A 13,250-nucleotide genomic window follows, 5' to 3' on the forward strand; every position below is an offset into this window, starting at 1 on the left:
GGAAAAACGGTTACTCACTTGTGAAGAACGGCGATTTCGTTCTCAATGCTGTTCTCTTTCCCTTCCAGTGCTTTCTTTGGAATGCACTTTATCGCCACCAACTTGCATGTTCGCTTCTCCTCGGCTAGGACAACCTCGGAGAACGCACCACTACACCACACATGGACAAAGAGAGAGAGAGAGATACACAGACACACACAAAGTTTCAGAGTTAATAAACAGATCAACAAACTAAAAATAATTACAACACATTTGAAAGACTCCATGTTTATTGAAAGTTTTGTTCTGAGAGTTCATCTTTCAGCCGAAGTGCAATAGCTCTCTGGTTTCTCTTTGCAGTTCAACTAATTGATGCAGATTCAGCAGCAATTGTCAGAGAGCACAACCCCTGACCTGAAAGATTAAACCACTTCCAAGAATTTGCTTCCTTTGTTTATGCATGTCTGAGAAGTTCCAGAGAAACATCAGATCGTAGATAATATGTTTCTCTCTCTCTCTCTCAATTTCCCCTTAAGGGTTTGTTTAGACATAAAGGATCACTTAAAGATGCGTGTGCGGACAAGGCTCACACATTAATGCACATGTGCAGACGAGCAGACTGGAGCAACAGGAAGTGCCACTCTCAAGTAGAATGGCAGTGGTGTTTGTGCTGTGCGGAGTGTTGAGTGATGTGATGCATTACAATACAACATTAAATAAACAAGAAGTGACTTGTTTAGTTGAGAATAATAGTTGTGAAACTTTAAGACAAATTTTATTTTTTAATTTGTAAATTTAACTGCATAAAAAAGAAAAAAACAAGAAAAAAAAGCTATGCATTTGTTCACTAAGATCTAACACTGCATGGTTCCTTGATGTACACAAGGAGGAACGCGCTATCCGCCCACTTCTGCATGCATGAACTCACAGCCATCCATGACTGACTAGTTGCGCTGTAATTGATAAAGAAAAGAATACTGACCCCTCCCTCCATGAGAGCACGGACAATTTTGCTCTCTTGACCTCGTCGCCCACGGATGGCTGTGGTATCTTCAGGGTTCAAGCTCATGATCTCTTGATGATCAGGTTTAGTCCCTCCACATGTAACTGGCTCCTGGACTTCCTGACCAGCAAGCTACAGTCAGACTGGAGAAATAAACCTTGGCCATCCTAACTCTGAGCACTGGGGTCCCACATGGCTGTGTCCTCGGTCCCCTCTTCTATGCCCTCTTCACCTACGACTGCAAAGCTTTACATGATAGTAACAGCATCATCCTCATCAACTTTGCAAACGACACCACGATGGTAGGACAAATAGCTGACAACGACGAATCCACCTACAGGGAGGAGACTGATCACCTGGATACCTTGTGCACAGTGAACCATTTGGACTTGAATACCAAGAAAACCAAGAGAGCTCATTGTGGACTACAGGAGAACTTGAGCCAGCACACAAACCCATTTATATCTACGGGTCTGAAGGGGAGTGTGTTTCAAGCTTTAAGTTCCTGATGAAGGATCTCTCTTGGCCCATGAACACATCTCTGCTCATCAAGAACTCACAACAGCAGTTGGACTTTCTGAGAGCACTAAAAAGCTCAGCTTGTGCCTAAATCTTGGTGAGCTTCTATCGGTGCTCTATAAAGGGCATGCTGACCCACTGCATGACAGTGTGGGATGGGAACTGCTCTGTCGCTGATAGGAAGGGCTTTCAGTGGGTACTGAAAACCGCCCAATACACCACTGGCACCCATCTCCCCTGCACTGAGGACACCCATCAGAAACGGTGCTTCTAGAGGGCACAGAGCATCATCAAGAACAGCTCATACCCCAACAACAGACGATTCAAAAAGAAAAAAAAAACCTACCCTCAGGAAGGCAATACAGAATCTTCTGCACTCATACCAGCCGGCTGAGAAACAGCTTTTTCCCTGCAGCTGTTTCTCGACTGAACACACACAAATTGTTGCACTAACACACTTTATCCACATGCACACTGCATATTGTACTATATGTTGCACTCTATCTGCATAAGTACACTGCACTGTATTTGCACATGTATGTGTACGTATGTACAGTATATATTATATTGTATATTTTAATATATGTATGTGTGTGCAGATATCTGTATCTATCTGTACATATTTATTTATCCTATTACTCTAATTACATATTCATACCACAATAAGCTTACATGCATTGCACTTTTATGCTAAGTTACACTTCTGGTTCAATGCCAACTGCACTTTGCTGTTTAAGTAATTGCACTTGTTCTGTGATCATAAAGTGGAATCTGATCTAATCTAATCCACTTTCAAAAGAGTCTGTGTTCAAGTTCAGTTCAAGCAAACACAGCTTATCACACATGTGAACACCAAACATTCTGGGAAAATTCATCTGAACACTGATAACTTAAGTAAACGACCCATCCTGCTCTCGATTTGAATAAGGAACAGACAGAGATCAGGCTCTGTGTGTGTGTAAGAGCAAGGGGAGGGAGAGAGAGAGAGAGAGAGAGAGAGAGAGAGAGAGAGAGAACTATCCGAACTGGTTAACAGGACATGATTATGACTGTCATACCCACCTCCGGCTAGACACACTATACTTTGTCCACACACACACACACACACACACACACACACACACACACACACACACACACACAGAGTCTCACACTGGTCAGACTAAACACAAGACAAAGGTGTGTGTGTGTGTGTGTGTGTGTGTGTGTGTGTGTGTGTGTGTGTGTGTGTGTGTTAGTGAAGCCAACCAATTCAGTCATGAGGATCAAAAACTGTATCTACTTTGTGCGTAGTTGATATTTTTAAGTTTAGTTATAATAATCTGGTTAATACGGTAATACAGTAGTCCCGTTCTGGGAACAGGTTGAAGGTTGTGGAGTTATTTTTGGTGTCTGCTCTTCAGAGACAGGAATGCATGAACACACACACAAACACACGCTATAAAATCCTTGAAAAGGCTTATTCTCTTACTACCAGTCGTCAGTTTCAGTCACGTGAATCATGCACTAAAAGATATCTATGTATATTTAATTCTATTCGAGATCATTTTTAAGTTTTCATTGCGTCATAAGTTTGAAGTCTGTTTTCATATATCAATCTGCCAAAAGAAAACTCGGTGCAGTCAGTTTTAGATGCCAGTTTTGGCTCATTATTGGATATCGGCCAGTTCACATCACTCCGATCCTGATAGAGAAAGTCGGATCGGTTTTAGCTTTATATTTTGTTACCTGATAACAATCTTTCTGTATATACACACACCTCTGAGATATACACGGCTTCAGAATAGGTCAATGAGCCCCCTTTCAGCAAATAAACTGTGTGTGTATGTATGAGTGAATTAAGGAGTGCCCTGTGCATGTATTTAGCTCCGGAGAAACCGAGTGAAAGTATATTGTCTCTTGAGTGTCATGGTGGAATCTCTAGAGAAGCCTGTTTTAGCTAAACATAACATCACCAGATGTGCTGGATTGAGAACATCCTGAAGCACAAACAGGAGAAGAAAAATGTGTTGAGAGGAGCTGAAAAAAAAAATAGTTTCATTTGAAAAAGGTTAATGCCTATTTTTGTGCAGAGTTGGTGTCCAGACCCTGTTGCTAACAGCAACCTCCGGCAAACATGATGCACTCTTATTACCTCTTAAACGAGCTGCACTGCATCACCAGGCATTACACACACACACACACACACACACACACACACGAGAGATGTGGAATGACAATGATACCCACTTAATCCTGCAAATAATAATTATGTCTAGTTGATACTGCACATGCTCCTCCATCAACAGGAACACCTGGAGTCTCTCAGGCTGCACAGACACCTGGGATTAGTCCTCTCATATACCACTTAACATGAACATCTGCAACTGGTCAGATCTTTCCAACACTAATCACTCGACATTCCTAGGAATGCGTCGAGGGGATCATCGGCTTCATAACACTATTTTTTATACTGGATTTCAGAAGTTAGATTTAAGCATCAGCCACACTCCCACTTAGTCCTGAAACATTATTTAATATACCGTATGGAAAAAAAGCCAAGTTCTGTCACTGAAACTGATGAATGCAGCTCCTGGGACTGAAAAGAGCCAGGCTATAAATTCCACAGAGGTTACAAGTGGAAAGAAAGAGGCATTTAGCAGAAGCAGAGCAGCTGGACATGCAGTATGACCATCTTCCATGGCTGCTGGAGGTGACGACATTTCCTACACTTACCAGAAGCGCTCACTGCTCACACACAATGGATTATATTAGGGATAACCAAATTGATTGACTGATTGATTGGCACAACAGTGCTGTTGAATTTGATTAGTTAGATGTTGATTAATTTTCTATAACAGTCGTGCAAGGTTTATATTAATGCTCTTTTTCTAATATCGCTTCTATAGTAACATCTTGCACACGGACTTGTACAGCAGACGCTCCGCATATGAATCTAAGTCAAGTTATAAACATTTTTACAAATGTGTTGTTCGTATTAAACTTTTTCAGCACTTTGCAACAGTCAGAAAGTTTATTTGTTTGTTTTATTAGCTCTATAATAAGAGAGAAAATAAACAGGCTGGTGAGGGAATGACTTTTTATAGCAAGATAACATTAATTATTCTATCCACATTCACTGGATATGAGCTCTGATCAGTCACTATGTTTACATGCACATAGAGAGAATTGAATTTCTGCCGTTGCTCGACTAAAATCGAAGTTCAAAATGCCATGTATACACCTTAATTCGGCTGAAATTGAACCGAACTTGATTTCTCGGAATCGAGCTACACGACCTAGTTTATGCGATTTCTGCCGAGCTACTTTGTGCATGTATACCCTATCGAGCTAGTTGTCGAGCTACTTCCGGAAGTGACGAGTGACGAGACCACAAGCGGGAAACACAACAGCCTCGGTCGGCATGACAACAGTAGTAGTGAGCAGCAGAAGAGGTCAGGAGGAACAAACGAAGAAGAGAAAATGGCGATGTAGAGCTCTCTGAAGTGTGGGTGGAGCACAGAGGACGGCAGGACAAAGCTTCTGGTACTAATAGGCTTTTTATTGTCAGACTTTTCAGTTTAACAGCCTACTTTTATTCTTGAGAGAAAAACACACACGCGCGCGCGCGCTGTGTTCTAGTCCCGGGATGAGCTGTCCCCTCTGCTCTCCCTCTGCCTCCTTAAATAGGGCGCGGTTACTGGGAAGACACACAAACACAGGTTAATTACCGTCAGGTGAAGTGATTCTGCCACTCACCTTCCCTGGCTCCGCCCTCCTGTCACAGACTGGCGCTTGACCACGCCCCCACTGCCACAGGCAAGCAGAAACGTGCACTTCTGGAGCAATGAGGAGACAGAGTTCATGCTCATTCAGCTTAAGGAGTTGAATATATTGAAATTCATGGACGGGAGAAAAACGCGCAATGGAGAACACGGAACTGATAACTTTGTTTACACTCTTGAATAGCTCTTCTTCATGACGACAACCAGAAGTGTACCAACACGATGGGGCGTGCTGCGCCACCTGTGGCTCGGGTGCACAATGCACCTCACACAATAGCCCGATTTCATTGTGTGCATGTAGGATTGGATTTCTCTGGCACCTTGCTGGGACCTTCAGCTCGATTACCGACAGCAGCTCGATTTGGATGTGCATGTAAACGTAGTCAGTGACTCGACTACTAGGCTATCAGCTCATATACCGTGAGTAGAGAAAACAAAATGGCGGAGCGTCTTGCTGAACCAACCGAGGACAAAATAAAAACTCTACTTGAAAACAAAACCCCAAAAAATACAAAATTAAAAAAAGCAACAAAATATGGAATAAAAAGTATTTGATGGTAAGAACATATCTTTTTTTTTCAAGAATTATTATTATTAATTAATCACACTTTTCACAAATTGCTACTGTCATTTCGCAGGTTTGTTTACATTCTAAGCAGAAATTATTTCGTCGGATGTTTTGTATAAAGTTTTTATTTATCAAATTTACAATAAATAAAAATAAAAATGCTCTGTTTCTCAAAATCTAGTGAATGTGGAAAGAAGAAAACAATTATTCGTTGTTACACGCCTTGTGGTCTATCAGCTCATGTATGACTCGATTTTGTAGACTAACTGTTAAAGGTAGACTGCCTTTCAGATTTTTCAAGTGCACGTTATAAAAACAATTTTCCGAGACACCCAATTATTTTTGGTTTAGTGGAACGAAAGCTACCGAATTCGAATCACAGACTTCCAATTTTATGATTTTTTTTTAAAAATAGAACAATTAATTAATTTAGACATTCCATGTCCCAACAGCTAGCCGCTGTGTTCGGGGATCAGGTCCTCGATGCCCTTGCCTTCGACTGCCGCCTAATCCACACTGCACCAGCCCCCTACGGCTACCTCTGCGGGTGGTGAACCCACAGGAGGTCGGGCCCACATCACCACTTCGGGCGGAGCCCGGCCGGGCCCCGTGGGCAAAGGCCCGGCCACCAAGCGCTCGCATATGAGCCCCAACCCCGGGCCTGACTCCAGGGTGGGGCCCTGGCTGCGCCATACCGGGCGACGTCACAGTCCTTGATTTTATTTTATTCATAAGGGTTTTGGTGATCGAGAGGAATCAGCTGAGGTGGCTCGGGCATCTCTTTCGGATGCCTCCTGGACGCCTCCCTGGGGAGGTGTTCCAGGCATGTCCCCCCGGGAGGAGGCCCCGGGGAAGACCCAGGACACACTGGAGGGACTATGTCTCTCGGCTGGCCTGGGAACACCTCGGTGTTCTTCCCGAGGAGCTGGCCGAGGTGTCTGGGGAAAGGGAAGTTTGGGCTTCCATGCTCAGACTGCTGCCTCCGTGACCCGGCCCCGGATAAAGCGGATGAAGACGAGACGAGACGATAATTTAGAGCCACATGGCCCAAAATTCTCCACTATTTTTTCCTGCTTCACCATGACCCAATTCAAGATACTACATCATGCATCACATGGTGGGCTTTCCCCGTTCACACAAGGCATTGTGGGATACAAATTTGAAACAGGAGAAAAAAAATGAAGGACATGAGTGTGCAAATGAAATGTGAAAGACCAACTACAGTACTGGAAAGAGAGAAGAAAAGACATTAATGTTATATACAAAGGAAAGGAAACGCAGGACCGAACTAATAAATATCGTCGGTCAGCAAGCACCTCGGTGTGACCAGCTGTTCGTTTAGCGACAGAATGATGGAACTGTCAGTGCACGGTCAAAGGTACTGTAAACTAGTAGATGGCAGTAATGCAACACTGTGGATGCCAGCTGCTGTAAAACCCAAAAGAAGAAGGTAAACCTGCGCATGCGCACACGGACTTCCTCTGTCTGCTTGACTGCGTGAAGCGAGCGAGTTCATGCACATTATTTGCTCAGGAATCCCCTCAAATTAAATAACTTCCCAGCCACAGAATGGCCTGGTGTTTTTTAGATATTACAGAACTAAACGAAAATCACAATGACCAAATTTCAGAGGGAACTAAATTTCACTGATTTTATGAAATCAAAAGGCTGTCTAGCTTTAAATGTAACTATAAACAGATAAAAAGTACAAAGTGTCATTCTTTAATAAATACAAGTTTTAATCAACAATGAATTGTTATGGAAAAAGTGAAACACTTCAGGACGGGCTCTTTATAACCTTTTATAACATTTGATTGACAATCCAGAATTGTGAAAAAGCTGTCATTATATTTGGAGTCTCTAATATTTTTAACACTGGTGAGAATTGTATAAAGCCTTTATTGAGACCGAGGTACATGTCACGATATCTTAATATAAATAAACTGAAATGAACAGATATATTGGATGTATTTGTTGTGAAAGAAAACAAAATATTTCAACTTCTTTCGATCACCTTTTGTGAGAGAAACAGGAGAAAGTTTAATCATCGAATACAAAAAAGCATGAACAACTTGCAGACTAAACTAAAAGCAGTGAACAGAATAAATTCTGTCCATGAGGGTTACAGCCAGCAATGACGTGCAGGAGTGGAGATTATACTGCCAAAAACGACTGATGCATAAGCGGGATAAATTTAGTTGGTTTGCACAAACTCTGATTAGTTCTTTCCATCAGGATAGTGGAGCTGAGATGACCATTTTGTTCTCTGCACAAAATGGAGTCACTTTTTTTTTTCCCTGTATGTGAGACTGTTAAACACAGGAAGACAGAAATCCACCAGAAAACCTTCTGGTCTAAATAGTGGAAGCTTTTTGAAGATCCTTGTATTAGTAAATACTTTCTCCAAATCTCTCCCTCTCCTCCCTTTCCTCTTCCTGTCCATCCTTCTTCCTCTGGCTTCTGTTGTCTCAACTGAACAGGATTAGCATGATTATTCTATCTCATCTTCTATTCATGATCCTTTTAGCAGCTGTAACACCAGCAAAGCCGAAGCATGCATGAAGAAGCTCAAACAGCATTTGGGGGCCAGAAAGGAATCCATGAAACTCCTATGAAATTAGAAAATGACAAACAAAAATGCATTCTGTATTTGAACTTGAAGTTATGAAGCCAATGTCATCTGGTTGCCGGGACATTTATACAAGTAAAGGCAAGCTATTCAGTAATACAATAAACAGATATCACCTCCCACATGGGCATACACTCAGTAACCATTCGAATGAAATGTGCTGGGGATTTCAGTCCAGGTTTTTCACCTCACGCCTTCAGAAACATGTCCTTTCTTCAAATTTGACAGTGATATTCGAACTGACTTGGGACCAGTTTTCAAATTGTGCCCACTCAAAACTCAGAGTCCGCTCTTCAACTGTTCTGATATCTACATTGTTTCTCGATAGTTTTGCAGTAGTAATTCCAGCTAGATACCGTATATGGTCCAAAAGTTTGAGGACTCAAACTTGCCTTTTCTTTCACCAGATGAAGAAATGAAGGCAGTGGTTAACCCCATTCCACCAGGGCAATATTCGTTCCCAAATTTTCTCCGGACGAGAGCCATCAACTTCAAACGGATGTTTGACGAACATAATTCACTGAGGCGGTTTTGGACTGCACTATGCAACAAAGGAAGCATTCAGAGATGGTGCCGTGAGATTTGTGCATTCTTGCTAACTGCATATCCCCAGCAAATGGACAAACAACCAATTCAGAACCATTTGATAAGATTTACAGAATTCTAGCATTGGCCTTCGAGAATGCTGATATGAAGAGAGTGTATAATAATAATAATAATAATAATAATAATAATAATAATAATATTGGCTGGCTTTTTTTCATTGTCTATCAGATATAGTCCATTCAGCTACTCATCTTCAACTCATTCAATATCATACTAGCTGAATGGACTATATCTGATAGACCACTCAAAGCCAACCAATATTATTTAATTAATTATTCGATCCACATTCACTGGATATGAGCAATTGCACGCTCTGATTAGCTAATCTACTACTAGGATATCAGCTCATATACCGTGAGTAGAGCAAAACAAAATGGTGGCACGTGTTGCTGAACCAACCAAGGACGAAAACAAAACCCCAAAAATACAAAAAAAAAAAAAAAGCAACAAAATATGGAATAAAAAGTATCTTTTTTTAAAAAATTAAAGAATTATTATTCTAGCATTTTTCACAAATTGCGACTGTCATTTCACCAGGTTGTTTGGATTCTGAGCGGAAATTATTTTGTTGAACGTTTTGTATAAAGTTTTTATCGAATTTGCCAAAAATAAAAATAAAAAAACGCTCTGTTTCTCAAAATCCGGTGAATGTGGAGAGAATAAAATGGTTCTACCACTCAAGCTCATCGTACATGGCTTATAGCCAACTCGATGCTGCACGTCTCATCGGGTATCAGCTCATGTACGACTCGATTTCATGGAATAACTTTTCAAAATACTTGTGGAATAAACAAATCTGCTTCTGGTATGTAATTGTTTTGTCTGTGAATGATCACACAAGGGCTCAACCAACTAATCCTCAAGACATATCCTGTCGCAAACCATGAATATTGCTCTGTAAATACTGTAGACACAGCTAATCAAATACTTGCCAAAACTTCACAGAGAGCATGATTAACTGCGTTTTCACGTATCAGACCTATTTAAAAAAAAAAGCCACACGCTATGCAGTGCACGACAAGTGCAAGTATAATAACAAATGCATTACACTGTAATAGTGCACTACTCTTCAGTCAAGAGCCATTTGAAATTCACCTTTTCTCTTGTCTAGCTGGGGTCAAGTAATCTCATCCGGTACCAGTCACATACATACACACACACAAAATATATACAGTATATAAGTGTGTGTGTAACATTTTCACTGGATAAACTGCTTCTCCAACTGTGTTTCCACCCACAAAAGCTGATCCCCAAAAGGATTGTAGGCGTTTCTACAGAAATTCAGGCAAAAAAAATTAAGTTTCAGGCTTTAAGTCACAACTAAGAGTCTCATAACTCCTGTGAACTCAAATCATATCTGATCTAAAATCAGATAATGTTAAGGTTTCACATGACAAGCTTCTCAGTATTAGTGGAATTTGTGTCCATAAAAGCATACACAATGTTGTTTTAAATGTTATATCGAAAAATCACATTCATTCTAAGGTTCTACACTGAACGAGCAGATCAGCATGGTTAGAAACTCAACAACAACAACAACAACAACTAACCTGGCTGGCGTGCATTTGCACCATGCATGTGGTATTTCAGTGATTGTGCTTCACAACATAAGGTTGTAGGTTTAAATCCCAGGATAAAATAGTTAAAAGTGATAAATGTAAGTAATCTTGTACAATGCACTGGGGTGTTGTTTTTTTTTTGTGTGTGAAAAGTTTCATTTGTTTTAATTTGTTGTTCTAGTGGAAGTGTGAGCAGGAGGTAGGCGCGTGTGTGTGTGTGCGCGTGTGCGTGTGTGTGTGCATGCGTGCGTGCATTTACAGGCATGAGTGAGGAAGGAGCAGGTGTCTGTAGCAGTCTGGTAAACACAAGTAAGTGTCTATGTATAATTTAACCATCCATCCATACAGCCACACAGTCAAACACACACTAGTACCAACCTTCTGCTTACACATGGACTTGTGCATGATAAACTAATATTATATTATATACAGGGTGCAGTTAAATGGCATGTTCGTTCCACCTTCAAACACTTCCATTCAATATTTAACAATCTGTTTAATGCATAAGTGATACATACTGAAAAATAAACCATCATGTTCTTTTAATAGTCATAAGCTGGGACTTCCCTTATCCTGTCCAGCACATAGAACCGCGTGAAATAAGACCTTCTGCACCACGGGAGTAACAATACTCCTTTGTGCTCCCCTTTTCCACAATAAAGACACTAAAAGGCTCAGAAACTTTAACCGCAAGAGGACTTTCACAGCCAAGCACACCCATCCTGCTTAACTCCAACACTATAATCTGCCTGGTTAAGCCTCCGCTTATAAACGAGTCTTGATCAGAATCTAGAAGGGGAATTTACAGTGTAGGTTCTGTCATAACAATAAAATATTGCACAATTACACCAAAATAGGCCATAAAACATGACAGGAGGTCTTATAGGAAATTAATCAGTGACCGAGTGGTGTCATGAGACTGATATGAAGCGGAGTTATTGTTACCACTCCAAAGTTAATTATTTCCTAGCACATTTTGGAGTTACTTTTAAATGTTGTGGAACATCGGAAACAAATTAGTTCCTGTTCTCACTTATATGTTAACAGCTACAAACAGTCGTTTCCTCCAGGATGGCTTTTTTTTTCCCCTCGCTCAGACATACAAACTGAGAGAAAACTTACTGACTGTTAAAGTGCTGACACTGAAACCTCCACTAATAATTTTCATACATTCAAATAGAAAAATGTTTTTTGTACACATCTTGTAGAACATCGCTGTTTCAAACTATTCTGGATGTTGAGACGATGGCGGAGTCCAAAATCACTCACTTATTCACTACTCCCTACTCACTATCTACGGAATTCTGTATAGAGGACTATATAGTGAGCTCATTGGTAAAATAAAAAGATAAAAATCCTCAATAAATAAATAAATAAATAAATACCTTTCGGACACTACTCTGCCGCGACGTTATTTACGTCATTACTGTTGCACAATTAAAACGTGCCAGATCAGTCGGCTGATGGGTTTTCAAAATAATAAATGCGTGTATTTTTGTGATAGATACATATTAAACTGAGCATATTTCCCACATTAATAAATACAAAGTACTGTGTGTCTGCTGCATCTTTCAGTTCTTTTAAATCAAGCCTGAATACTTTTTTCTTCTTTGCCGCTGCCTTTTATTCAATCAAATTTGAGGCTTTTGTTTAATTCCTCATTCTGCACTTTCACTTTTATTCTTGTATTTTATCTGCCTTATTCTATTTTAGCTTTCTTCTATTCTCTCACTGTTTTTAAATGTACTTGAATGTCTGTTTATTATGTGTTTTTTCCTCCATCCATTCACCCCAACACACTTTTTTTTTTTCTTTCAGTGCAACTGCAATGCATGATGGCATATATTGCTTGGTTAGTGACCATCAGTTGGACACTACTTTTCACGATGCATTGTGGGATCTTATGTCCACTATATAGGGTGTAATAATTCTCACTATACGTTTGGACTGCACTACAAAATGGCAAACTCACGATATAGTCTACTATACAGTAGAGAGTGATTTCGGACACGGAATAAAAGGGTAACAGAATTACATTCACAGCAAAATGTGGTAACTTTTTTAGGTGCAGTACTCAAGATAATACCTTCACTCCTGAGTGAAGGTATCAATGCGCTGTCGAAGCGCGCAGAAGGTGTTAGTACGCCTGTCATTATAGTGCGGTCTTTCCATAGCATAGAAAATCGCCACATTTCAATTTGTGTAACTGAACTTTGTTTCATGTCACTGGTCATATAAACCTATGTAAACAGGAAAAACGTGGAAGAGTTTGGTCGCATCTAACTACAGCCCCAAAAAATACCATTGGCCATGCTGAGCCTAGCTACATTGCTAACAGGAGTAACAGCGCGTCTGACTGACTGGGAGGTCGCACAAAGCTCGGAGAGGTACGGATCAGCTCGTCTTAATTCAGAGAAGAACATATTTCATTATGGAAGTACGGTGGACTGTTCCTTTAAGTATTTTTAAAAGCAAAATACTTCAGTACTTAAGTAAAAATTTGACTGTACAACTTTCACTTGTATTGGAGTAACATTTGACCAGTAGGATCTGTACTTTGACTTAAATAATGAAGCTACATACTTTGTTCACCTCTGATATTATGTCATAAACCACTCAACTA

The 13,250-nt window shown here is 40.5% G+C and overlaps 1 protein-coding gene across 1 annotated transcript in view; it reads right to left on the reverse strand.

The window, feature by feature from the left end:
- camk1b (calcium/calmodulin-dependent protein kinase Ib) overlaps positions 1-13,250 on the reverse strand; it is a 67,010-nt gene that overhangs the window by 26,490 nt on the left and 27,270 nt on the right. Inside the window, exon 3 of the mRNA XM_060910340.1 lies at positions 19-150. Within this exon, the coding sequence (XP_060766323.1) occupies positions 19-150 (132 nt within the window). The remainder of the gene's footprint in view (positions 1-18; positions 151-13,250) is intronic.

Source organism: Neoarius graeffei, chromosome 26 (genome assembly GCF_027579695.1).
Source record: "Neoarius graeffei isolate fNeoGra1 chromosome 26, fNeoGra1.pri, whole genome shotgun sequence".
NCBI lineage: Eukaryota > Metazoa > Chordata > Actinopteri > Siluriformes > Ariidae > Neoarius > Neoarius graeffei.